Here is a 27614-nt window from a genome sequence, read left to right as displayed (position 1 = left end):
GGGAATGACCAGAGAGAGGTCAATGGAAGAAAAAGGAGACTCATGTAATACTTTAAACAATAAAAAATTTAAAACAACAACAACAAGTAAATAAAAGCAAAAATAAAAAAACCCCTGATAATTAAAAAAAAAAATGTTTTTGGAGGAAAGTGCCATAGGCCTCTACGGATTTCTGGTATGATAACATCACTTCTGTGGTACTCTGACCCAAAATGCATAAACTGAATCTTAAATATATTTTATTGATTTTGTACAGAGAAGAAGGGAGAGAGATACAGAGTTAGAAACATTGATGAGTGAGTGTCATCGATCAGCTGCCTCTTGCACACCCCCCACGGGGGATATGCCCGCAACCAAGGTACATGCCCTTGACCAGAATCGAACCCGGGACCCTTCAGGTCCCCAAGCCGACACTCTATCCATTGAGCCAAACCGGTCTCGGCATAAACTGAATCTTATGAGGGAAAACAAGACAAACCCAAATTGAGAAAAATTCTACAAAATAAATGGCTTGGGTTATTTGTCAAAGTCATGAAAATCAAAGTTCGACAAAGGAACTGTTTTAGATTAAAGGAGACTTTTGGATTATTAGATCCTGGACAGGAAAAAGAAAGGTGTTTATTTTTTTACATATATATATATGTATATATATATATAAAAGAATACAATTGGATAACTAGCCAATGTGAAAATAACCTGTAGCTCAGATAAACAGCATTAATCAATGCCCATTTTCTGACTTTGAAAATTGTACTGTGGCTATGTGTAAGGGAATGTCTTCTCAGAAGGAAATACACACTAAAATATTTAGAAATAAAAGTGCATAAGTTTGAATCTTATTCTTACATGGTTCATGAAAAATATGTGGTGCCTATGTGTGTATTATATATTATACAGATAACAGCATATATAATAGCAAGTAAAGAACAAGAGACAGAATAAACTAATGTGGTAAAATCTAACATTTTAGGAATCTGGTAAAGGGTACACTATTTTTCAACATTGTATGAAAAAGGACCAACTAGAAATTAAGCAACACTAACTGAAATAAAAAATAATATACGGAGATGCAACAGCAGACTAGAGGAACGCAAGAATCAAGTTAAAGATTTGAAATACAAAGAAGCAAAAACACCCAACTAGAAAAGCAAAAAAAATAAAGAATCCAAAAACATGAAGATATTGTAAAGAGCCTTTGGGACAACTTCAAGCGTACCAACATCCAAATTATGGGGGTGCCAGAAGAAGAGAGAGAGCAAGATACGAAAAATCTATTTGAAAAAATAATGACAGAAAACTTCCCCCATCTGGTGAAAGAAATAGACTTACAAGTCCAGGAAGCGCACAGAACTCCAAACAAAAGGAATCCAAAGAAGACCACACCAAGACACATCATAATTAAAATGCCAAGAGCAAAAGACAAAGAGAGAATATTAAAAGCAGCAAGAGAAAAACGATTAGTTACCTACAAAGGAACACCCATACAATTGTCAGCTGGTTTCTCATCAGAAACTATGCAGGCCAGACGGGAATGGCAAGAAATATTCAAAGTGATCAACAGCAAGAACCTACAACCAAGATTACTCAGCAAAGCTACCATTCAGAATTGAAGGTCAGATAAAGCACTTCACAGATAAGAAAAAGCTAAAGGAGTTCATCACCACCAAACCAGTATTATATGAAATGCTGAAAGGTGTTCTTTAAGAAGAGGAAGAAGAAAAAGGTAAAGATAAAAATTATGAACAACAAATACATATCTATCAACAAGTGAATCTAAAAATCAAGTGAATAAAACAAATCTGATGAACAGAATAAACTGGTGAATACAATAGAACGAGGGGCATAGAAAGGGAGTGGATTGAAAATTTTCAGGAGGAAAGGGGTGTAGGGGTTGAGGGAATAAGCTGGACAAAAATCACACACCTATGGATGAGGATCATGGGACGTAGGGGGGAGGTAAGGGCAAAGGGTGGGGTGGAAACCGGGTGGAGGGAAGTTATGGGGGGAAAAGAGGAACAATTGTAATAATCTGAACAATAAAGATTTATTTAAAAATAAATAAATAAAAAGTGAATGCTTTCACCACTAAAAACTCCTGCTTGTATCTTTCCTTCAGTCTGTGTGAACCTGCAGGTGAACTCTCATTCAGTTTGGTAACATTTATAAGCAGTAATTCTAAATATGTGAACACCAGAAATAAAGGACTCACACTTTTTAAACCAAAGGACTTTTTGGATCAATGTATTATGTTTTAGATCTTGCACACTGTGTCCTTAGACTAGAATATCTAGGGCTGCTACTGCACGTGTTGAGGTGGAAACTAGCCAGAGCAGCTTGTGTCCCCAACAGACTGCATGAAGGTCATTCTGTCCCCTCATGCCTACTTGCTTCTACTTGACACAGCAAAGGTGATGAAAACAGTAAAGAGGAAAATACTGCTTAATCTTGGTTTTGGGGAAGCCCACAGAAACAGATTTCCCCTTTAAATTATTTCTAAAAGAGATTGGGTCCTTCTTATGACCTGCTGTCTTATTAGCTTGGACAGTGAACAAGATAGATTTGGGTATAAAAAAAAAACAAAAATATTTTGCTGAGATAGAGCTGGTTAGAATATTTATTGGACTCCAGTAAATATAATAAAATGGAATCTCCAGGAAGAGGAAAGTACCCTTTTCCTTGTATCTTGTTTCTTGCTTACTGTACTAAATTATTACTGACAATGTAATAATACTATATTGACTGAAATTAATAAATATTTTTAATTTAAAGTATGTTATTGCAAAAAAACTGCTAAATATAATTTAAGAATTGTCTGGCCACTAAAAAAATATTCAGACTTTTACTTAAATATATGTGTGACACTTCATATATTTTACAGCTTGTTCTGCCAAACATGGAAATCTGAGTAGCGCAAAGAACGAAAATAGGAAATATTTTCTCTCATAAGCTAAACTGGGTAGGGAACATTCACACTTCTAATGGGATCACAAGAATACCTACACATGCCACATTAGGAGTAATTTTAAAGGCATTATGTTTCCTAACAATAACAATAGTTTTTAGATATTCCTAACCTATCATTTCTTTGTGTATAATTCACTGCAACCAGATTTGTATAGTTTAACTTACATACATTAAAATGAGATGAATATAAATTATGTGTTAATAAATTTTTTAACAGTATAACTTAACTAACTTCATCTTATGCATGAATGAAGCATAGAACTTGCACAAATTAAAGTTCTTCATATATAAAGTATACCTCTCTTTCTTTCCTAAAATATTATTACAAGGGTTAATTTGAAAATTACAATATGCTTTCCTACAGCAGATATCAAGAAGGGAGCTTAGAAGACCAAGGTGGTGAGCTTGCACTTCCCTGATTACTCAGTAAGAGCTCTTCTTATAGTTGTACAAAATCTGTGCACTGGGGGAGAGGGGTGTCCCTCAGCCCAGCCTGCATCCTCTCCAATCTGGGATCCTTCGGGGAATGTCCAACTGCCAATAAGCATCAGGCCTAAATTGGCAGTCAGATATCCCTCTCACAATCCAGGACTGCTGGCTCTTAACTGCTTGCTTGCTTTCTTGCTTGCCTGCCTGCCTGCCTGCCTAATTTCCCTAATTGCTTCTATCTGCCAGCATGATCAACCCCTAAATGCTCCCCTGCTGGCCTGGTTGCTCCCAACTGCCCTTTCCTGCTGACTGATCTTGCCCCCAACTGCCCTGTCCTGCAGCCTGATCTAGCCTCCAACTGCCCTTGTCTGCCAGCCAATTTAGTTTTGATTGGTCAGTTTCAATGTAAACATCAAAAGCTCCGCCTCCTAGACAACCATTGGCTCCTTACAGTACACCCAGATTTGGTCCCGATTGGTTAGTTTCTATGTCAGTCAGCATCTCTGGGCCTATCAACAGAGCCTGATCAAAAAGCTGGGGCTGATCAGCAGCCCTGGTGGAGGCCTGAAGAGAAATGGAGGTGCAGATGCTCGCCAGGCCCAGAGAGAGGCAAGTGTTGATCAAGAGCTTCCACAGAGGCAACAAATCAGACCCTATGCTTCTTTCTTCAGACCTCTCTCTGGGCCTGATTCGCAGCCCTCTCAGCAATCAGTGTTGGGTCACCACAGCAACCCAGTGCTGACTGCAGGACTGACTTCGAGTTGGTTGAGTCTCTAGTTGTGGTGAACCCAAGGTTTTTATATATTAGGATTTTATTAATATAAGATGACATGATTTGCCTTGGGCTTCCCATTTCTCAAAGCATATGCAGCTCATTTACTTATCTGTGAAGACAGTAGCAGAGATACACTGGAATGCCTTTTGAAACTGCTAATCAAGGCTCCTCATCCAACATGACTTCCTTGCCCTCTCCACCTATCTCCCCCAAACCAGTTCAGTGAGACATCCACAGCCACAGGAGCAGAAATACAGCAGATGTCAGAGAACAAGGTTCAGTATAATAGCTTTTGAGTCTCAAATTTAAGTTTTTGTAACTCATATAACAAGCAAAATCTTAAAAGCCAATATCGTTGAGTTGTGAGTGACTGGTTTCTGGCTTTTAAAAGACTTGAAGTTAAAAAATGGCTTATTAGCGTTAATAAGCCATGGCTTGAAGAAAGAACAGATGAAGAGCCAATTCTACATAGCTATATGGGGTTCGCTGGGGAAGCAAGGGGAGAGAATGAGTAAATAAGAGAGTTACAATATAATACAATAGTTAGACTAGGCAATTGGCTTCGGCCTTTAAAACTTCCTATAAACCAAAAATATATTATCCTAGCCACACTGATTTATAAGCTTTTCATTACTTAGCATATTTTTATTACTAGGCAGACATTCTAAAATTATCCAAAATCATTAATTGCATATTGCACATCACTTTCAGTGTACTTCAGATTACTATATTTAACTGCTGTGACATACTACAAACAGCACATGGAATGAACATGGTGGTATACTTATTTTCCAATTAATTAATTAATTTATTTATTTCTATTGAATTACATGTAAGTTTAATTTATTGTAAATGAATTACAAAGAGAACCAAAACTTCCAAAATCAGAATAGAAAATCAGTGATTACATGACCACCAACTTCCGGGTCCTCTAATAAGCCTTATAAAGAGAAATTAAACATATAATAGGGCTTCTGTTCACCACCAGGTACCTCAGAATTTTCTTTATTATTCTGCATTTATTTAATTTACATTTTTGTATATTTGTATTACAATAGGTGATGCTCTTAATGTTTTTGATGATAGCTACACAAAAGATAGAGTAAAAAGAATTATTTTTTCTGTCCAATTAATCAATTAAATTAGCACTTAAAGACTGCCTTCAGTTTACTATTCTCCAGCCACAGAGAAAGAGGGTAAGGCAGAAATATGGATGCAAAGGTATTTATAAAGACTCTGGGCCTATCATGGGGTTAATGTAGTTTTTGAATCTCCCTGAAATCTGCTTATGAAGAAAAATAACATAACTGGCTATCAAAACAAAAGAGCAAACAAAAATGAGCAATATTTGTAAAAATCACAGGCAAGAAAACAAGTGGATGAGGAAAACTTTCAACAACCCATAACTTTCAAAGTATTACCATCTCTCTGGGAGAACACAGCGGAAAGCAATTGGTGCCTGGTAGACATGACAAGAGAAAATTAAAAATACATATATGGTTGTTAATTTGAGGATATCATCTGTAATTTGTGTGGGTGTTTCACAAAACATTTGCAAGAAAGTAAATGGTTAGCCATAAAATCAGAAGAGATGTGAATACGTTCCAATTAATCTTTTTTCACTTTTTTTTTAATTTTTCACTTTTTTCCCAAGCCAATACCTAGATATTCAATATTAATAACCAGATATATCTCCAAATTTCAAAAAATTTATACTGCCAGTCAGACATCCCTCGAGGGGTCCCAGATGGAGAGGGCACAGGCTGGGCTGAGGGGCACCCCCATGCACGAATTTCATGCACCAGGCCTCTAGTCTATATTAATAAAAGGGTAACATACTAATTAGACTGGGAGAACCTTCCAGACATCTTTCCAGACTAAGTCATGGTGATAGGGCCAAGGCGGAGGCAGTTTAGGGTGATCAGGCCGGGGGGGGGGGGGGGGGGGCAGCTGGGGACAATCAGGCCGACAGGGGGGACAGTTGGGGGAGAACAGGCTGGTAGGGGGGGAAGTTAGGGGCAAGCAGGCCAGCATTGGAGGAGGGGGGAAGTTGAGGGCAAGCAGGCTGGCAAGTAAGCAGTTAGGAGTCAGTGGTCCTGGATAGTGAGAGGGTGCAGGCTGGGCTGAGGGACAACCCCTCAGTAGCATACAAGAAAGAAGCAATGATTGTAAAAATAAGTGAAACAATAAGTAGATGTTTCTCTCTTTCCCTTCCTCCCTCTGTCAAAAAATCAATAAATTAAATAAAAAACAACTTTCCACTACACAATACTGCTTATTATATTACTCATAACATATCAACTAAAAGACTGAAATATTACAAAGGGGGGTGGAATCTTACAAATTTGACTAATGAGCTCTGCTACAACTATATATTTGTGCAAAAATATTATAGATTTTTAACAGATAATGTAATTCATTGTACCTGACATGGACATAAAAACAAATACCCAAAAGGTACGGTCAATAGCCAACCTTTCCATAATTGTACATTTTTAAATCAAATATCACCAACAATATTTCATAGTTCAAGTATTACCAACCCTAAAATACCTCAGCAAGTGGAAGAAATTATCCAGTCATTAAGCTGTAACTGGCATGCAGCTTTCTTGCAAATAACTTTATTAATAATATTTTATGCCTTGTTTATTTTTCCCTAGAAACAGAACTTTACAAAATTCATGTATACCTATGTAAACACAAATTCTTTATATACTAATATCTGTAATATCAACAAAAAGTTTTTATATTATCTGTAGAAAGCATTATTCATTATTATTTAAAGTAGTATTTTCACCAGTGGGAAAAGAATAGTGTGTTCAACAAATGCTGGGACAACTGCAAAAGAATGAAGCTGGACCCATATCTCATACCATACATGAAAATTAACTAAAACTGTAAAACTTCTTAGAAAACATAAGTAAATCCTTGTGACTTTGGGTTAGGCAATATAACTGACAAATGAAAAAATAACAAAAAAACAGATAAACTAGATTACATCAGAATTAAAAAAATCTTTCCCACCTAGAGGCAAGAATCGTTATCTATCTGATGTCAATAAGAATAATGAAACAACTATCTTTATTGAGTACTTTACTGTGTACTATGGTTTGTTTTTAGCACTTTGTGTATATTATTAGCTCGTTTAATCCTCACAACCCCAAGAGATAGGTTATCACTGTCTCCATTTTATAAATTAGAACAAGGCACGGAATTTAAGAAACACACCAAGGGGACAAAGCTGGTAAGTAGTGGAAGAGGGATTCAAACTCAAGTAGATTGACTTCAAAGGCATTTCTTACCACTATGCAATACTGCCTAAAAGATAATCTCACGGTTTGTTTGTTTGTATATTTTATGACATCTGGACACTCTCCTTTCCAAGTTAGGTGGTGCCTTCTCCCAAAACATTTGTGCCTATGCATTTAGCTTTCAGACAATTAATACAATCCTATCCATCACTACCATCATCCCTCTTTGCCTTTGGTTTCAAACCACTTGTCCTATATTATTTAAAATATTGCAATGAAAAAAATGTTGCAATAGTAATCATGGGCACAGTTTTGCTACCAGCACTCACATCCCTATGCTTTAGCAGAGTCTGGGACAGTAACACACCCCCATTCTCATCTTGAGGCTTTTCCAGACTCAACTAAGGCCACAGACATACTGCCTAAAAAGAAAGTGCCAACTGCCTTCCTAATTGTATACTTAAGAAACTGGTTTTCAAACTTGTTTGACCGGCCCACACCAAGAGCATTTCTCACTGACATAGTTCCTGATACATATTTAAGTAAAACCAAAGTTTAATATACTTACTATTTGGCTTATACTCTGACACTTTTTAAAAAAAAATACTAGTTACAAACCCAATTGATTTCATAAACAACATGTTAAAAACTGAAATTTGATAAAAACTTAGAGAATACATTAATGAAATTATCTGCTTTCTCATCAATAAAAACCTTTATATTCCCACCAACTGGCCTTCAATATATATTTGGTAAACTGAGTTAAATAAAATAATAGTAAAAGTACTTACTTCATGGTACCACCTTAGACTGAGCTTTTTGTAAATTTCAAAGCCACATATAGTCAGCAGCCTAAGTTTTTTTTCAAAGGGGAATATCCAAATAACAATTTTACATGAAAAAGTAGTTACATATTTATTTCTAAAATTATTATTACCTCTAGGATTGATCTCAAAAGATGTGACAGCAGTGATTCTTATCATTTAAGGTCATAATGCAGATTTCTGTCCTATCACACACATATAAAATATATTCAATATTTTGTTTAATTATGGAAGGAAGAAGACAGGTAGAAATCCAAAACCCCACATATTGCCCAACTACCCAGTTTCTTCTGTACATTAAGAGCAGGAAGTCTAGTCCCCAATGTACTTTTCCCTCCCTCTGTGACCTTACTGATAAGCAAAGTTCATCCTGGTGAGGAAGGGGAAAGTAAATGTTGTAAATTGATAGTGGAAGTTCCAGCATGTTAGCAGACTCTCAAATGAAAGATTAAAAGGGTAATGGCAAGCACCATGCCTAGTATTTAGTAGGTGGTCAATTAAATGTCTGCTGGATAAATGTATAGGATAAATGAAGTATGTACTCGTTAAATCTATTCTGCCATCCAGCCATATTTAACTGCCATCCATTTAAACTGCAAAGACTTGGAAATCCAAACCAAACCCCAAAGAAGTTGACCAAAGACACAAAACCAGTCAGCAGTAATGCTGAGCCTACTACCCAATTCACTGTTTTCTTCTCTATTCTATTGGCATGCCAAAATAAAGATACTTCTTAGGTAGAGATAATAAATTGAATATCAAAACATTTGTATAATTGGAAAGAAATTCCATATTCATTAATTATCTCTGCATATAAGATGACTTATATATTATATGAGTTTTTTAAATTATGAAATTTGTTCTCTGAAATAGAATGAGAAATAAATTGACATAAACTAAAGTAAATCCATTTTTATCTAATTATGGTTGAAAGGGACTAAAAAATTTACAAATGTAACATGTTTATTAAAAACAAACTTTAAAATACAATGTAAGCCATCAGTCTCCTGTGCCTTTGTGTAGGCACAAAGAAAAGTCCTCAATGCTGGGAAAAAGAGGCAAAGTACCAACCTAATCTACAATATGTGCCAGATCTGCTCACATTACAAAATCTTAATACACAAAGCATTTATGACTTATGACACGCCATGAGATGATATAAAATTAATCACAGTAAAGTGTAGGTTATTTTTAGAAAATAGAGCTAGATAGTAATCTGAACCAAATTTTACTGAAGACTTTAAACTCAGATACTATGAGCAAATAAATTTAAAGACAGGCTTTGTATTGTTTTAGAATACAAAGAGTTACTAACATCAAATAAAGAATCTTTATTTTGTTCTTTTAATTCACAGACACTTAGATGAATTAATTTGTAAGAACAGATTTAATTTTCTACTTGGCTAAAAGATTAGAGGTAACAGAAGCACAACAATAACCGGATACGTACAATCATTTTACAAAGAGCCAACAAAATGTCCCTATGGCAGTAAGAATATCATCTAGCACCTGGATTTACAAATAATGTGCAAAAAATGCGAACTACTGATACTTTTAGGAGAAAATAAAAATGAACAAATTCATCTATTATAATAAGAAAAAACTACTTAAATATAGTTCTTAGCTAATGAATGTCAAGAAATGATATCAAGTACAAACTTAAAAAACAAAAACAGACCTCAAACTTTTATTTCAATAGAAAGGTCACAATTTTTGTGGTTTAAAACTGTTATTAGTCTGACATTCAAGTTTCCTCTAGATCGGTACTCTTCTACCTCCCACCTTTTTGTATTACCCCTTGTAAGACCCATTTATATAACAAAACTAATCAGGGAACAACATATGAGGCATTTATTCCCACCAGAGCATGTACTCATTCTATCCTATCCCCCAGGAACGTCATATCAAATTCCCTTGTGTACCTGAAGACTTGGCCTACTTTGAAAACACTTGTCAAAAAGAGACTGATCTCTTCCTCCCGTAAAGTCACAGAGAACATGTGGTCTACACCATTCCCTAGAAATGTATTAACTTCCTTGGGGATTGTTTCTTTGTTTTTAACTTAGGAAGCCTTCTTATGCTCCTTCCAGACTCAAAATGCCAGGTTATTACAGGGAATATATATATATTTTCCCCCTGTAATAATATATATATATATATATATATATATAGAAGCATGATTAGAGTATGAGCCAAATCTTCTGGATCAAATCCTGACTTTTAACATTTGTTTACCTCTACTTTATCCACAGAAAAATGGGCATTAAAACAATACATACTTCACAAATTTGCAATAAGGATTAAAATAATTTGTTACACATAAATGACTTGATATACCTAAAGCACTTAAAACAGTATCTGGCAGACGGTAAATTCTACACTAAGTATTAGCTATCCAATATTATTAATATTACTATTAGTACCACCATCTTTCTCCACAGCACCAAATAGTGCTTTATACGTACACAAGAGCTCAACTAAATGTTTTGAATGAAACAATACTGAAATAAGTTTTAAAGATCTCTCAGGGAATAAGTGGAGGCAGGCTCAAGGCCCAAAAGATCAAATCCAAGATAGGGCCTGGTAGAAAAAAGAATTCAGCCCCCATCTCTTCCCCCAGCCCCCGTAACTGATTAAACTTCATGAACAAATTAAGAAGAAAGTCAAAGTATAAAACTGACAATCCAAATAAAGCAAGTTTTTTTTCCCCTGACAAAAATGAAAGAGACTGGTGGATGGGGGTGGGAGTGGGCTACAATGGGTCAATGAGGGGAAAAGGGCACTTACATAATACTTTGAGCAATAAAGATTTTTTTAAAAATGAAAAAGACATTTCATGAAAGAACTTGATAGCTTCTGTGTAGAAAATTTACCCCAAAAGATGGCTATTTCTAAAATGTCATAATTTCTAATTTATCAACAATATATTAACTAATTCTATTTTTAATCTACTGACATTTTCAGTTTCTATATTATTCACTTAAGTAGGAAGCTACATCATTTACCATCTCACCCAGAAAAGTAGTATTAAATGTAATTTACTCCAAAAAAGGTAATCCTTAACTCTAATACTCTTGAGTTTCATGTTTAATTTAGTTTCATACTTCCATTGTCTGTCTCTACACCTTTTATCAGCCTGAAGATATATTTCTAATCATTGTTTTGTCCTGATTCAGTTTTCTTGATTTATATTAGCTGCTTATCTCCACATCTCCAGTTCCTTTGTGTTGACCCATGGCTATAATAGCTTATAAATTATGGAAAACAACCTTTTACCCTCAGATGCTAAGATACTACAGTCAGTCAAGTAAGCCTAACTAACACATTGGTATTACAAAGACACAATTTTACATTTAAATAACATTAGCTTATGTTAATTGAATAAGTCTCATCAAGGGACAAGGAATCTATGTGGGCTGCCAAGAGAAAGACTGATTTAGACTTAAGCAAGATTCCTAAAGGATTATTAATAAAAATATAATAGACACAAAAAACCTATATTTTAGTAGTAATAACCATATCAGTAACCATGCCTACTCTCACCTACACTTAGGTTTATTTCTTATTATTTGCATAGGTTATGCAGAGATGAACTCTATAAGTAAGTTATGTCAAAGATGGTTAAGCTTAACACCAACAATTTAAGTTTCTCAAGCCTAGGTCTTTTGGTTTATTATTAACAACAAACAGATGTTGTAATAGCTCAAAGAAAATATAATTTGTCTTGTTTTACAATTTAATTACTTACAAATACTGTGACATTTGAACAGTTACCATTCATTCAAGTTGCTTTCTGTTTAAAGATATCTTTAACAGAAAAAAGATGATGGTTACATAGGAAAAAGTAGACTTAATGCACACACTATGAATTGGGGGGGAGGGAGAGGGCAGCAGTTCTGGGTGGTAAGATTATGAAAAACTTTTATTTTATTCTTCATTTGGTTATTTCCCCAAGTGTTCTAAAACTACATACATATTATTTTACATATAAATGTAATTATATATGTTTCATTAAGAGGGGAACTCTGTAAGAGAAGCACAATTCTGTATATGTAACATGATCTTGGTGCAGTTTTTCTCAAAACAAGCTTTTACTAACAACAGAATACTATAGGATATATAATGTACAGAGCTATACAGAGCTTAAAATAGTATCTAGCTGTACAGAGCCTAAAATAGTATTTAGCAGACAATGTAACCAATAAATATTTGTTTACTATCTTAACTTTTCAATTCCAATGGGAAGGTAATAGGGTGATGAGGACACATATGTAATACCTTAATCAAAAAAAAATTAAGATGAAAAAAAAATTCCAATGGAACTTATGAAAAAAAAGTGTTGTCAGAATAGAAACTATATTTTAAATAAAACAGGCTAAATATGCTCAGGAAAACAATGGCTTATTTCCTTATTTCATAAATATAAGTTTGTGTTAAAACATAAAATGAGTTTATAATGCTAGGCAGTAATTCAAACTAACATGGCTCTTAAATTCACCTAAGATGGTTTTCTTTAGTGTCAATTTATTTTTCTAGAACAATTGCCAACAGCCTAGTTTTAGTATAAACAGTTTAAGAAAAATGAATAAAAAGCAATTTAAATTAACATGTAATCAGTTTTAAGGAGAACTTGACAGTACCTGCCAAAAAATTTATGTGAATGCTTGGTGCTTTTCTGGTTTTTACAAACCATTGACTATTATTTTTTCTGATGTGTAAAAATTACCCTAAATTTGTTATCATATCAATCTGTGTAAGACAATGTAGTTAATGTTAATCAATTGAAAGTATTAACATAAAAATGTGTTCATCTTTACTGTCATTTCGGTGTTCTAAAATGCTAGTCAGCTTTTATTATAAATTTACTTTGTGGTGTGAAAGCTACATGGTAACTGGCAGCTGCTGAAATATAATGGTACACAGACACACGCTTGATTTCCCTGTATAAATTAAAGGAAACAAGTTTTCCGAAGGAAGAAAAACATTACTTATTAGGTGCCAAGCAACACTACATTAGTTAGCTGTAAAAGCGGATTAATTCATTTTCCCAGTTAAATAGAAAGAGGATTTCACACTGAAGATGGAGTCGGAGTCCGATGTGATCTGAAGCAGTACTAATCTGCACAGAGAAAACAATCAGAGAGGACTACGGAACATTCAGAAGGTGGCATTTGCCCCCTCGCTAACAAACCCAGGCCAACTAAACAACATACCGAAGTATTTAAAGGACAACCAAGAACCTGTTTCAATTAGAGATCCGCCCAGCCGCATGCAAAACATACCCACAGTGGATTCATAGCAAGGGGATGACATTACCTCTTTTATGTAATTCCCTCAGGGGAATATAGTCTCCTCCCCCGTCATAAGGCAAATAAGGATCGGAAGAAGCATCCATGATTAGAATTTTAAAAAAGAAGAAGAAAAAGAAAAGCCTGCTAGCTTAAAAAGGCCGTGGCATTTCCTCCACCCCTGCTGCAGCAGGCAAGGGAGATGCCATATTTGATGAGGGTTAGAACTGTATGTAGTCCGACTCGCTAAAGCCACTGTGTTCTTCCACAGTGGATGATGTCATCAAAGGGAAATTATTGCAGCCTGGTTGCTAGTGGCTACAATCTAGCAAGGCTTAGAGGCGGAACAGCCTTCTTAACCAGGTCCTGCTACGTAGGATGATGACTAAGCTCCAAGTATAACAGACAAAACTGGTTTGAGAATTTTAAAGCATTCACAATAGAGCTTCTATAGTGTCAGTGGCAACTACGGTAAGACAACAGAGTGTTATTTCTTTTTGATTTTAAGATAAATATACAGGGGAACAAAGCATTTAATATAGATATGTGAAAAGGAAATTCTGATGTAGACAATGCCCCCTTTCATTTTATACCTAGTAATGTAGAAAAAAGGGAGCCACACTCTAAGGTTGTGTGATTTTATTTTATAATATAAGGGCACTAATTTTTATATTGTATTGTCAGGTAAGTCATAAAGAACTAGACCATATCAAAGGCTTCAAGAGACTTGATTTTAAAAGCCAATTTTTAATTATCAAAAATGTACAGTACTTCGAACTTCTACTGTGGGTTCAGAAAATTTAGTAACTGAGCAGTTGAAAAGTATTTCATCTCACTAATCCCATTCAGCAGCCTCTTGTTTCCTTCTTTCAAGAACCAGTAAGACATTCCACCTTTTCAGAATAAAGAAAACATATTAACATAGTAAGTAATTTGGCTATTGTTTGTGAAACAATGCAAAAACAGATCCAGTAAGTAGGAGATTTTCCTATCTTCCTACTTGTCCTATTTAACAAATACTTTGTACTTTTAAAAAAGGCTGTTAGTAAAATGTGTCTCAAAAGGTAACTCCAATTGGGTCTTTACTGGTAATTTTTATGAGATTCATAAATAAAGCAACTCTTTTTGTTTCAAACTGTCACTCTAGACTTGGACATTCTCCTTCTGAAATAGCAATATTGCTGCAGTGCCACTAAATAAAAATGTACTATTCCTTAGAAGCAATTGGGATTCCATAAAATTTATTTTTCTAAGTACTGAATGAACCAACCTGTGAGGTCACTCCAATTCAAGGCATTTATATGAGAACTGGGGTAATAAAAAATGAGAGGAATCACATTTTAGTTACTGGGGTATTTTTTAATTAGATTAAATAAAGTATTTATATTTCAAAAAGTGTTAACATCATAAAGACAGACTTTCTCATAAAATCCCACCTAGAATTTGAGGAAAATGGTTTAGAAAAGGAATACAGACTAGAATTCATATCATAAAATCTGATTCTGGCTATTAATGTAATTTGACTGTGACTTTTTGGGAGTTTTTTTATTTGTTTGTTTTAAATTTTCTTGGAAATAGTTTTTATAGACAAGGAAAGCTTTGACAAAGAACTAACTTTATTACATTAAATTTGGTCCTTTGTGGTCCTTTGATAAAGTTCTACTATAATAAAACTTTTAAAAACTATATGCTATATGACATTCATAAATAATTTAATTTTTATGATACTATTTCCATTCTTTCATGCCATTATGTAAAATGAAAATCTAACTACAAGTTTTCCTGGTATTTGTAGACACTCTTGTTTTTTTTTACTTACAACTTGGTCACAAAGGAAAAATGAAAATTATAGCTAGCTATAGCACTAGCTAGAGAGGGAAGAATACCTTCTCTATAAAATATATTTAATATAAGTAAAAATTATTTATCACAAGTAATTTTAATTATTTTTAGTTAACAAAAATTTTATATGAGTATATGTACATACAATATATAAGTTGTATGTATTTTTATAGAGTTCAGTTTAGAATGCCACACACCAAATTCAACAATTGTTATCACTGAGGAAGGAATGAGGTGGAGTGGAGAGGATGATGGCACATTTAGTGTTTACTTTAAATAGTTCCACATTGTTTTAAATTTTTAAGCAAACATATATTTACTTTTTGCATAAATATATTACTTTTATAATAAGAAATCTGGAAATTTTTTACATTTCAAAAGTAAACAAATCTCAAGTTTATGGGATCCATGGCTGCCACTTAAAAGAATTATTTCTCAGGCTACAATGCTTCATAATTAGACTTTAGAAAAGGATAAAGGTTGGGAGGTGTGGCAAGAGAGGACTTTGATACAGATTTAGTATTACCAGATTAACAAACTAAATTACAATTAGGGGAGGGCAGTTGTGGGTGATCAGGCTGGTGGGGGGTGAAGCAGTTGGGGGTAAGAAGACCAGCCGGGGGCCAGTTGGGGCCAACCAGGACGTCAGTGGGGGTCAATTGGAGGTGATCATGATGGGGGGGGGGGAGGCAGTTTGGAGTAGGCCAGCAAGGGGGCAGTTAGGGGTGAGCAGGCCAGTGGGGAGGTAAGGTGGAGGTGAGCAGGCCAGCAGGGGGGGGCAGTTGGAGTGAGCAAGCCGGCAGAAGGGGCAGTTGGGGGTGAGCACACTGGCACGGGAGGCAGTTGGGAGTGATCAGGCTGGCAGGGGTGGGGAATTGGGGGCGAGCAGGCTGGCAGGCAGAGTGGTTAGGGGCAATCAGGCAGGCAGGCAGGTGAGCGGTTAGGAGTCAGCAGTCTCAGATTGTGAAAGGGATGTCCGACTGTCAATTTAGGCCTAATCCCTACAAACTGGCAATAGGAAATCCTTCAAGGGGTCCCAGATTGGAGAGGCCGAGCTGAGAAACACCTTACCCCATCCCCATGTACAAATTTCATGCACGGAAACACTAGTAAATAAATACATAAATACCATATATGACAAACCCAGAGCCAACATTATACCAATGAGCAAAAAATACAAGTGTTTCTCTTAATATAGGGAAGAAGACTGGGATATCCACTTTAACCACTTGTATTCAACAAAGTATTGAAAGGCCTATCCACATTAATCAGACAAGAGAAAGAAATAAAAAACATTCCAATTGGAAAGGAAGTAAAACTGTCATTATTGCAGATAGCATGGAGAACCCTAAAGATTCCACCAAAAACTTCTAGAATGGATAAAAGGAATTCAATAAAGTACCAAGAGACTAAATAAATATCCAGAAATCAGTTGTATTTTTATACACCAATAATGAATTATCAAAAGGAGAAACTAAGAAAAGAATCCCATTTACAAGTGACTCAAAAAATAAAATACCTAGGAATACATTTAACAATGATGTAAAAGAACTGAACTTGGCAAAATAAAAGACACTGAAGAAAAAAACTGAATAAGATACAAACAAGCATATATCCTTAAAATATTTATACTACCCAAATGAATTTACAGATTCAACACAATTCCTATAAAGATACCAATTGCATATTTCACAGAACAGGAACAAATATTCCAAAAATTTATATGGAACTAAAAAAAAACAGAATAGCCACAGCAATTTTTAGAAAGAAGATCAAAGTTGAAAGAATCATGCTACATGATATCAAACAACACTACAAGAAGTAGAGATGAAACAAAATTGACCATGAGTTGATAGTTATTTCACATAATAAGAACATATATAATACTTTTCCCTATACATGTGTTTAACACTTTCTATAAGAACATTCTTTTTTTAAAATGCCAATATAAAATGCCAATATAATCACTTGTGTGAGACAAATATTAACAAAAATTATATCCTTTACTCCTCAAACTAAATATATTACTCTTAAAAGTGTCAGATTAACTGTAGTTTACGATTAAGTATAGGTGCTTTATAATTATATTTGAACACTCTGTAAAAGCATGGGGAGGGGGAGTAAAAAAAATAGCAAAACTTTCAAGAACAATAATCAAATAATACTACATAGTTACTGCAGCATTAATAAAAAGAGGACTTAGGAATTTTCAAAAATGACAAACCAGAAAATAAATATAAAAAACAGAATGGTTTTAGCCGAAACTGGTTTGGCTCAGTGGATAGAGCAAGGGTCCTGGGTTCAATTCCGGTCAAGGGCATGTACATTGGTTGCGGGCACATCCCCAGTGGGGGGTGTGCAGGAGGCAGCTGATCGATGTTTCTCTCTCATGGATGTTTCTAACTCTCTATCCTTCTCTCTTCCTCTGTAAAAAAAAATCAATAAAAAATATATATATATATATATAAAAAGAATGGTTTTACAATATTCATCCCTCACAAACATAAGCCATTTTAGCTCTCAATATGATTACAAGAGTCTCAACTAAAACACATGGATACAGAAAGTATGAAAGTAAAAGTTTTGAAAAAATGGTGCAAGCAATCCTTAAACCCCCCCAAAATTTGGGAGCTATACTGATATCCAAGGAGGCTTGAAGGAAAGAAAATATACTTGGAAAATAGAGTCACTTCACAATAAAAGTAATGTAGTTCAGTTCATAGGAAGATATAACCTAATAACATGAGATCAAAGTATATACAGCAAAAATTCATAGAATGACAAGAAATGGTAATATATAAGTCTATAGATAAATATTAAAGCATCATTATCACATATTGATAGAAACAAACAAGGACAAACATAGTTAAGTGAAAAAAAAAAAAAAAGCTCAACAGAATATTAACAGATTTTACCTAATGGGTATATAGAGAATACCATTAACCAAAAATTTAATATTATATATTCTTCTATAGCATACGTGGAACATTTACAAAAATGGACTTTATCCTGGACCACAATGCAAGTCTCAAAAATTTCTGAAAACATTGATATTACACAATGTATATTCTTTGACAGCAATGTAATAATGTTGTAAAACCATTACATATAACCAGAAATTCTTCATAGGTTTGGAAATTATGAACTACATTTCTAAATAACCTATAAGTATAAACAGATATCATTATGGAAGTTAGAAAGGATTTTTAATTGGTGACACCAGTAATCAGTATCTGGAAAAATTAGCTTTAAATATATTTAACTGAAAAAAGGCTAAAAATTAAAGAACTATTTCAAAAAGTTAAAAAAAGGTACAGGAAAATAAATCCAAAGAAAGTAGAAGGGATTAAGAACAGAAATTAATAAAACAGAAAACAAATACATAATAGAAAAGAACAACAAAGGCAAAAGTAGGTCACTGGAAAGACTATGACTGATAAATCTTAACTGACACTGACTACTACGGGGAGGAGAAAAAGAAGAGAGGGAGAGAAAAGAAGGGCAAACTAACCATTATCAGAATGACAAAGTCATTATCATGACTGCAGAAACTACAAACATTAAAACAAGTCATGCCAATAAATTTTTTAAACAAAAAGAACTATTTTTTAGACAAATACAACTTACCAAATTGATCTAAAAAGAAACAACATTAAGCATAGTGCTAATAAGGACAAAGAAAACTATCAGCCAATCCCAGTTATGAAAATATATGCAAAAATCTTAAATAAAACATAACTAAATCAAATCTAGTAATTTACAAAAAATAAAACATCAATACACCAGAAAATCAACTAAAATTTATAACAGAAAAAAGTCATATAAATCAGATAATCACCTCAAAAAATGGAGAGAAAATGATAAATTCAACAGCCACTTATTATTATAAATGGTATATTCTTAACTAAGAATAGATGTGAGCCTATTTAATCTAATAAAAGGTAACACCAAAGTCCAGATTAAACATCATACTTAAAACTCTGAGGTAATACTTAATGGTGAAACTTTAGGGTCAGAACAAGACAAAAGATGCCTACAATCATCATTTCCATTCAACAATTTACTAGAGCCAGCTGAGCAAAACAAGGGGGATTGGGAAGGAGAAAGTTATAAATATTAGGAAGATAAACTGTCAATATTTACCAACAATATTCTTAAAAACCATCCTATCTGCCGGAACCGGTTTGGCTCAATGGATAGAGCGTCGGCTTGGGGACTGAGGGGTCCCAGGTTCGATTCCGGTCAAGGGCATGTACCTTGGTTGCGGGCACATCCCCAGTAGGGGGTGTGCAGGAGGCAGCTGATCGATGACTCTCATCGATGTTTCTAACTCTCTATCTCTCTCCCTTCCTCTCTGTACAAAATCAATAAAAAATATTTAAAAAACAAAAAAAACACCACCCTATCTAATAGAGTAGTATGCAAATTAACCTTTACTCCGCTACACCCACAAGCTATGCCCACCAGCCAATCAGGAGCGAGTATGCAAATTAACCCAACCAAGATGGCTACGGCCACGAGGAGAGCAGGAGGCTTGGGTTTCCCCGGCGATGGAGGAAGGCAAGCTTTCCGCACACCCTGGCAGGCGCAGGCCTCCACTCAAGGCTACAAAGTTTCAATTATAGAAGATAAATAAATCCCAACAGAAATGGCGACAACCACGGAGCTGGCGAGAACAGGAAGCTTAAATTGCCACCAGGTGATGGAGGAAGCCAAGCTTCCACAGCCCTGGCCTGCCTTGGCCTCTTCCACTCAAGGCTACAAAGTTCTAATTATAGAAGATAAATAAATCCCAATAAAAATGGCTGCAGCCATGGAATAGCAGGAGGCTTGGCTCCGCTCAGGGCTACAAAGTTTCAAGTACAGAAGATAAATAAATGCCAGATACCAGTGCCTCCACTTGGGTCGCAGAGGGGCATGGCTGGCCTGCAAACCACCACAGGCCCCTCGCCCAGGCCACCCCACACCCCAAAAGAACCCCCACCCTGATCTAGGACACCCTTCAGAGCAAACCAGCTGGACCCCACCCATGCACCAGGCCTCTATTCTATCTAACAAAAGAGTAATATGCAAATTGACCATCACTCCAACAACATATGGCTGCCCCATGTGAACACAAGATGGCCAGCAGGGGTGGGCAGTTGGGGGTGATCAATCCTGCAGGCTGGCAGAGGAGGAGAGCTGGGTCAACCGGGCTTGCAGGGAAGGACAGCTGGGGGAAACAGGTTGAGAACTGCTGCTGTAGAGCCTAAGACCATCAGAAAACTGCCTCTGCCTCAGCCCCACCACCATGGCTTTGTCCAGAAGGATGTCCGGAAGGTCTCCCAGTTTAATTAATGTATTACCCTTTTATTAGTATAGACACTGGAGGCCCAATGCAGGAATTCATGCACAGGTGGGATCCAGCCAGCCGGCTCTGATGTGGACCCATCAGGCCAGAGTGGGGGAGGGGCCGTGGGCAGTTGGCCATCTGGCCCCACCTGATTGGGGTGTTGGGGGCCGATCAGGGCCTGGATCAAGCTGGCTGGCTGCCACAGTGTGTATCATAGCCACCAGTCATCTGATCATTCTGGTTGTTCCACTGTTCTGGTCGCTGGGCTTTTATTTATATACATATGTGGTATAATTCCATTTAGATAAAGGTATATATACCTGCAAAACTAAACTACAATAATAGAAATCAAAATAGTAGTTACTTTGAAACTGGAAGGGGGAACAAAGAAGGAATCTGGGAGTCCTGATAATGTTTGTTTATTGATACAAGGGTAGTTATATGAAGTGTTCACTTTATAGAAATTCATCAATTTCCACACTTAGAACTTGATGATTGCTGTGATAGTTAATTTTATGCATCTTTACTGGGGGGTAAGGGCTGCCCACATAGCTGGTAAAACATTATTTCTGTATATGTCTATGAAGGTCCTTACAGAAGGGATTAGCATTTGAATTGGGAGACTGAAAAAAGATGCTTTCACCAATGAAAGAGGGTATCATAAATAAAATCTATTAAGGATCTAAATAGACCAAAAAGGCAAATGAAAGGTTGAATTTGCTTTCTGCTTGAGCTGGATATAATCTATGTCCTTCTGCCCTTGGACATCAGCGCTCCTGGACCTGGGGCACTCAGACTCAAACTGGGACTTCTCCACTGGTTCCCCTGGTTCTCTGGCCTTAAGGGGAGGGACAAGGATTACACCAACAACATTCCTAGACCTCCAATTTGCAGATGGTAGGTCATGGGACTTCTCAGCCTCCACAATCATGTGAGCCCATCACTCATAAAAAATCTCTTCCTACATATCAATATTTGTCCTATTAGTTCTGTTTATTTGAGAACCCCAATTAAAGCTGTATACATCTCTGCATTAAGTTATATTTAATTTTAAAGTTTATCCAAATATAAGCTTTTCCTCTGCGGTAATGAAAATGTTTGAAACTAGAAAGAAGTGCTTGCACAACATTATGCAAGGGCTAGATACTATTGAATTGTACACTTTAAAAGTGGTTCTATATTACATGAATCACCTCAATTTTTAAAGTTACCCCAATATGCAACCTCAGTAAAACCAGTATATTCTGATTAATAGATATTCATGACTACAAATATTAAGAGTTGCAATGCTAAACTTACCAACTACTGTGTCCCCATCTAACAAATTGTCATCCTCAGAAGTTTGAAAGTCCATAATCACACCTGCTCCATCTAAAAGTTCCTCATCGCTACTTGCGCTTGTTATACTGTTGTAGCTGTTTCTATAGTAGCCTCTATGGAACAGCTGCTCAGACTCCATTGAGCTGTTTGGTTATCTGAAAGAAAAAAGAGGGGAAATTGTTTTAAAATTTTCCCAACATGTAATAAAAACTGTCTAGTTTAACATGACGAAGGAAATTTCTGACCTCTGTATTGAAAAAAATACTAAGTTCATTCACTCTAACAATTGCTAAACATCTGTCATGTGAAGTCTTTTAGGATGATTTAATAATTCTATTTTCATTATGCAGCTGTAAAAAAGAATGAAGAATATCTTCAGTTAGTGGTATAGAACAATCTCCAAAGTCAACTGTTAAGTTAAAGAACAAAGTACAGAGAAGTGTTTACAGTATACTACAATACATGTGGGGATGGGGTGAATACAGTACATAATTGCTTGTGCATGTACAGACTATCTCTGGAGGAATTTCCAAAATAGTTGGCCACAGGTCAAAGGAAAAAGATGGCTGACGTACCAGGTCTAAAAGTAAGACTGTCCCTTCTGTATATTTTAGCAGGGACAAATGCTAACTTTAAATATTAATTTCATTCTCTTTTCATCATTTTAAAATTTAATCTTCAGAACCCATAGTTAAATAGGTATCAGCCATGGAAGCTATGATAATATGTAACAATTTTCATTTTTTTCAAAGCAGATCATACTAAACAAGCATACATTTTCATTGTTCTTAGTCTCTATATTTTAAAAATAGTATTACTCGTGGCTTAAATTTTTAAATACATCTACCTACTTGCTCAACATCAAATTGGTAGACATTAGCAACAGACTTGGAAGGTTCATGCGTGGGACTTGAAAGGTAGTCATAAAAATGTTACTGTGGCAACTACCTAGGGTTTATTAATAATAGTAGGAAGAGAGCAAAGGAAAGGCCATACATTGTAAACATGGTCATCTGGTCATCATAACTACAGCTTCAGACTCCCCAGGGAACCACAGGTCCGTTCCCTACAGAACACTGGGAGAAGGGATCTAACAAGGGGGAGATGGACGCATGCGCAGTGAAGTCCAGGTGATGTAGGGGATGGATTGCCTATCAGTCTAGCCTGGGAAACAATAGACGACAAGGAGGGTAGAGCCAATGCAAGCCTGCAAAATCTAGGAAGGTTTAAAATACCCAGATAGCCCTGGCCTTGTGACTCAGTAGGTTGCGTGTCATCCTGTGCACCAAAAGGTTCTGTTCCTGATCAGGGCACATGCGCAGGTTGAGGGCTGGATCACCAGAACCAGATGTGCATGGGGCAGCAGATGGATGTTTTGCTTTCACACCGATGCTCCTCTAAACTCTCTCCCTAAATATCAATTTTTTAAAAAATCCCCAAAGAGTACCCTCTCCCTTGTCTCCTTTTATCTCCTGCTCTGTGACCGGCAATCACCCTGAGTGCTTATGTATTCCCTCAACCAGCTGCACTGCCCATGGCCATGCAGACCCCACACACAATGGACTGACTACAGCAGGAACACAAGCTAAGCTAGCCAAATGCTGGACTGAACTGGACTTTAATATGGAGCAGAAATTCTTGGCGGTGGCCTTAATCCTAGCCCGCTGATGACGTGATTTGATATTTTCCACGGCAGGACAGGAGACAGGACCTCAGAGCAGAACCCCCTTAATTTTACATCATCAATAAAACTTTCTATAAAACCCCATCCTCCTGTGGGGGACTCAGGAAATTATTTTCCCCTTGGCACCCCAAGAGCTCCACTTCCACCAATAACAAAACCAGTAAACCTTGTAAAATAAGACTTACTACATAGCATAAGTACCTACAGAAAATAAACAATGAATGGAACCATCCTCAAATTCTAGTGCTATAAAATATCACTTTTTAAAACAGATTTATTGCATACATTTCCTAATTTAGAGAAGGTGACGTGTGAGAGCTCCCTGAGAACATATCTTTATTCTCACATAAGGTAGTGACAGGTACATAATACATGGATTATAAATGTCAAATTGCTTATCCAAGCAATAAAGTAAAAAATATACATGTATTGATTTTTCAATAGACAAATATTCTCTATAACAGCATTAATTTATTCTAGGGAGAACAACTAAAAACTAGCACATAAATTACAAAGAAAATTTTTAATATGTAATGCTTTACAACTTTATTGTTGTTTTATGGTTACCTCTACCAAAGATGGCCTATTATTACATACTGAATTTGTTACAATGTACTAATTAAAGCAAGAGTTTTTATATTTAAGGTAAATGTTAAAGTAGAATAGTATAAAACAGCTATGCATACTAAGAATTTTGCAGTGTCCAAATAGGCAATCAAATTAAATATGTGGCTCTTGAGTAAATAACCAAACACTTTGAAAAAAATCATTAACAGTTCAAGAATCATTTTAATTCTGATGTATCAAAGCATTTAGACTAAGATTTTGCAAAGAACACAGACATTCTATTCTTCACTTCTTTATGTGATAATCACACTAAAAGGGCTTCATATATATAACATACAGCAAATAAAAATTAGTTACAGGTTTTCTGTATACTGTGACCTCAATCAGCAAGTTCCAACGTGTCTCCTCCATTTTATCCCCAAAAGTCCCTCAAGAACCATAAGTGTTAACTGGCAATTTCACTCTTTCTTAAAAAACTTAATTGCACTAACACCTCTGAGACATCTAGAACGCCACACCGTTCTTTATAACAAGAGCAACCAGCTCTATCCCAAAAGTTTACTAAACTCAGGCCTATATGAGCTATTATTTCCATAAATTTGATAGCCAACAAACAAAACTAACCTAATTAGATCAGATTCACCCAGTGTAATCTCTCTATTTAAGGTCAGCTGACTTGGGACTTTACATCTGCAAGATCACTTCAAAGCAGCCACTTCATGTGTGATTGAATAACTGGGAAGAGACATCTGTATTCCAGGGGATGCAGATGTTGGAGGTCATCTTGGAATTCTGTCTTCCACAATTACTCCCAATAAAAAAAAAACAAACTTAAAAATCTACTCCAGAAACCTATAGAGCTGTATACACTGTCTGTTCAGTAGCCACTAGCCTTGAAACATGGCTAGTCCAAATTGAGATGCGCTTTAAGGTAAAACATCTATTGGATTTCTAAGACTTAATTTTTTAAAAATCAAATATTTCATTAATAATTTTATATTGATTTCATGTTGAAATTATAATATTTTAGATGTATTGGGTTAAAAAGATATATTATTAAAATTAATCTCATCATTTCCTTTTTATTTTATAATGTGGCTCCTATGAAATTTAAAATTACATATATGGCTTGCAGTTACAACACAAATATTTTTATAGAACATCACTGCTATAAAGTATTTAAAATTCTATGATAGCACAAAGTGTTGGGGAGCACAAAAGACTTGGTTGGAAAGTTGTAAGAAGGACATTCTGATAAAAGAGAAGTGTGTGGAAGGCTGCCTCACCTATTTATCAGAATTCTGACTTAAGGGAGACTTAGAGAAGTGTCAAAGGCTGTGCCCAATTATTCCTTTCCAAATAATTCTGTGCATGTGCAGACCCCAGGTGTGTACTGGAATCCTTATGCTTAATCTGTGGATGCCCTTGCCTAAAAGACAATGTAAACATATGTGTACTCCCAAGATTACTCTGCCTATTCATTGTATCTGAAGATAAAGATTCCAATAAAAGGCTAAGGAGGCAGGCAATCTAGGCTGTCCTGGCTACTAAGGCCAGGGGCCCCTTAGCCCTCTTTTTCACAGTCAAATTGAGTCAGAGTAATCTGTTCATCGTCATTCAGGGGCTGTTGGTCAGTCCCAGCAATAAAGAAAATATAAAGAAGCAATACGGACACCAATTAAATCTTTTTAGACTCTAAACTTAATTCCCAGGCTTGCCCACAAATATTTAAATCATAATACAGAACTGAAATTTTGCATATTAAAAAAATATGCAAAAAATCCTAGTCATCTTTCCTATTTAATTGTCAAAAATATACTCAAAACGTTATAATAGACTAGAGCAGTGGTTCTCCTTCCTAATGCCGTGACCCTTTAATTTGGTTCCTATTGTTGTGGTGATCCCCAACCATAAAATTATTTTCGTTGCTACTTCATAACTGTAATTTTGCAACTGTTATGAATTGTAATGTAAATATCTGCTATGTAGGATGTCTTACCCTGTGAAAGGGTCCTTCGACCCCCAAAGGGATTGTGACCCACAGGTTGAGAACTGCTGGACTAGAGGCACGAAATTCATACAAGGGTAGGCCTTCCTTCCTCTGGCTGCCAGCACCAGCTTCCCTCCGGCTGCTGGTGGGCACCCAGGACCCGGGCTTTCCTCACACCCTGGCTTCGTCCGAAAGGTCATCCAGAAAGATGTCTGGTCTAATTAGCATATTATGCTTTCATTATTATAGATAATAGCTTGAAAATATATTTTTGCAGAGTTATGAAGATTATAGCAATAACCAATAAAAATCTTCAGGGATAAAAAGCCTGGCTTACTACAGTAAGTTCCTAAATGATCTGTGTAAAATCACTTGTACTTCTTCTAACCTGATCTCTACATGGCAGCCAGCATAGTCTTTTCTAAAAGCAAGTCTGACCAGTAATCTCTCCCAACTCCATGAATTAGATTAGTCTTAACCATTTCTCACGACCCTTAGCAGAGAAACTCAAACATAGCGGACAATACCCTATATAGTCTGGCCGCTGCCTAGTTCTCCAGCTTCATTTTTTGTGTACTTCCTGCAAGTGCTCTTGACTTACTAATCTTCTTCCTCTCAGTCCTAGCAGGCTATTTCCTGTCTCGTGCTTCAGTGCCTTTATGGCTCCCTTTGCTGAGAACATACACTTCTCCTTAAGCCTTGAAATTGGATAGACTGATTTCTCATACTTGATTCTTATTTTTCAAAACTGTATTAGCTATTCAGGTTCTTTTACCTTTCCATATAAATTTTAGAATAACCCTGTCTGTAGTTACAAAATCTCCCTGGGTCAATTAATATTTATAGTATGAATGAATAACAAATGTGTAACAAATGAATGGCACATCTCTACTTAAATGTTACATAAGAGCTCAAATTCAGCAAGACCCAAACTGTAGACACATTTGCCCCAAATTTGCCATCCTCCTACTCTCCCTTATGTGAGTTTACAGGATCACCATGTATCTAGTAGCCAAAGTTAAGTTTTCAGAGTTGTTTTGTTGTATTTTTTTTTTATGAGTAGTTTGTTAATTTTTAGAGAGAAAGAGAGGAAGAGAGAAGAGAGAAACATCAATCTGAGAGCACAGCATCAACTGGCTGCCTCATGCATGCTCGATACCGGGCATCAAACATGCAACTCATGCATGTGCCCAGATCAGGAATCAAACCAACAACCTTTTGGTGCACAGGATGATGCCCAAACAACGAAGCCACACTGGCCAGGGCACAAAGTCATCTATTAATTAATTCAGTAACCATTTACTCAGCAGCTAGCATATATCCGGCACAAAGCCGTGCGAGGTAATAA

The 27614-nt window shown here is 35.9% G+C and overlaps 1 protein-coding gene across 6 annotated transcripts in view; it reads right to left on the bottom strand.

Moving 5' to 3' along the window:
• The window catches only part of CLCN3 (chloride voltage-gated channel 3), a 66105-nt gene that overhangs the window by 31976 nt on the left and 6515 nt on the right, over positions 1-27614 (bottom strand). For 3 of the 6 annotated variants that reach the window (XM_036423631.2, XM_036423629.2, XM_036423632.2), the window contains exon 2: positions 22005-22180. The exons of 1 other annotated variant lie outside the window; for it this stretch is intronic. In XM_036423631.2, coding sequence (XP_036279524.1) covers positions 22005-22164 — 160 coding nt within the window. In that variant the 5' untranslated portion in view covers positions 22165-22180. Of the gene's footprint in view, positions 1-13559; positions 13777-22004; positions 22181-27614 lie in introns of those variants that run through there. 2 more of the 6 variants (XM_036423630.2, XM_036423634.2) reach the window with 1 other exon arrangement.

Source organism: Pipistrellus kuhlii, unplaced genomic scaffold, assembly GCF_014108245.1.
Source record: "Pipistrellus kuhlii isolate mPipKuh1 unplaced genomic scaffold, mPipKuh1.p scaffold_m20_p_8, whole genome shotgun sequence".
Taxonomy (NCBI): Eukaryota; Metazoa; Chordata; class Mammalia; order Chiroptera; family Vespertilionidae; genus Pipistrellus; species Pipistrellus kuhlii.
The sequence above is the reverse complement of the archived record's forward strand: the minus strand, read 5'-3'. Positions and strand labels throughout refer to the sequence as shown.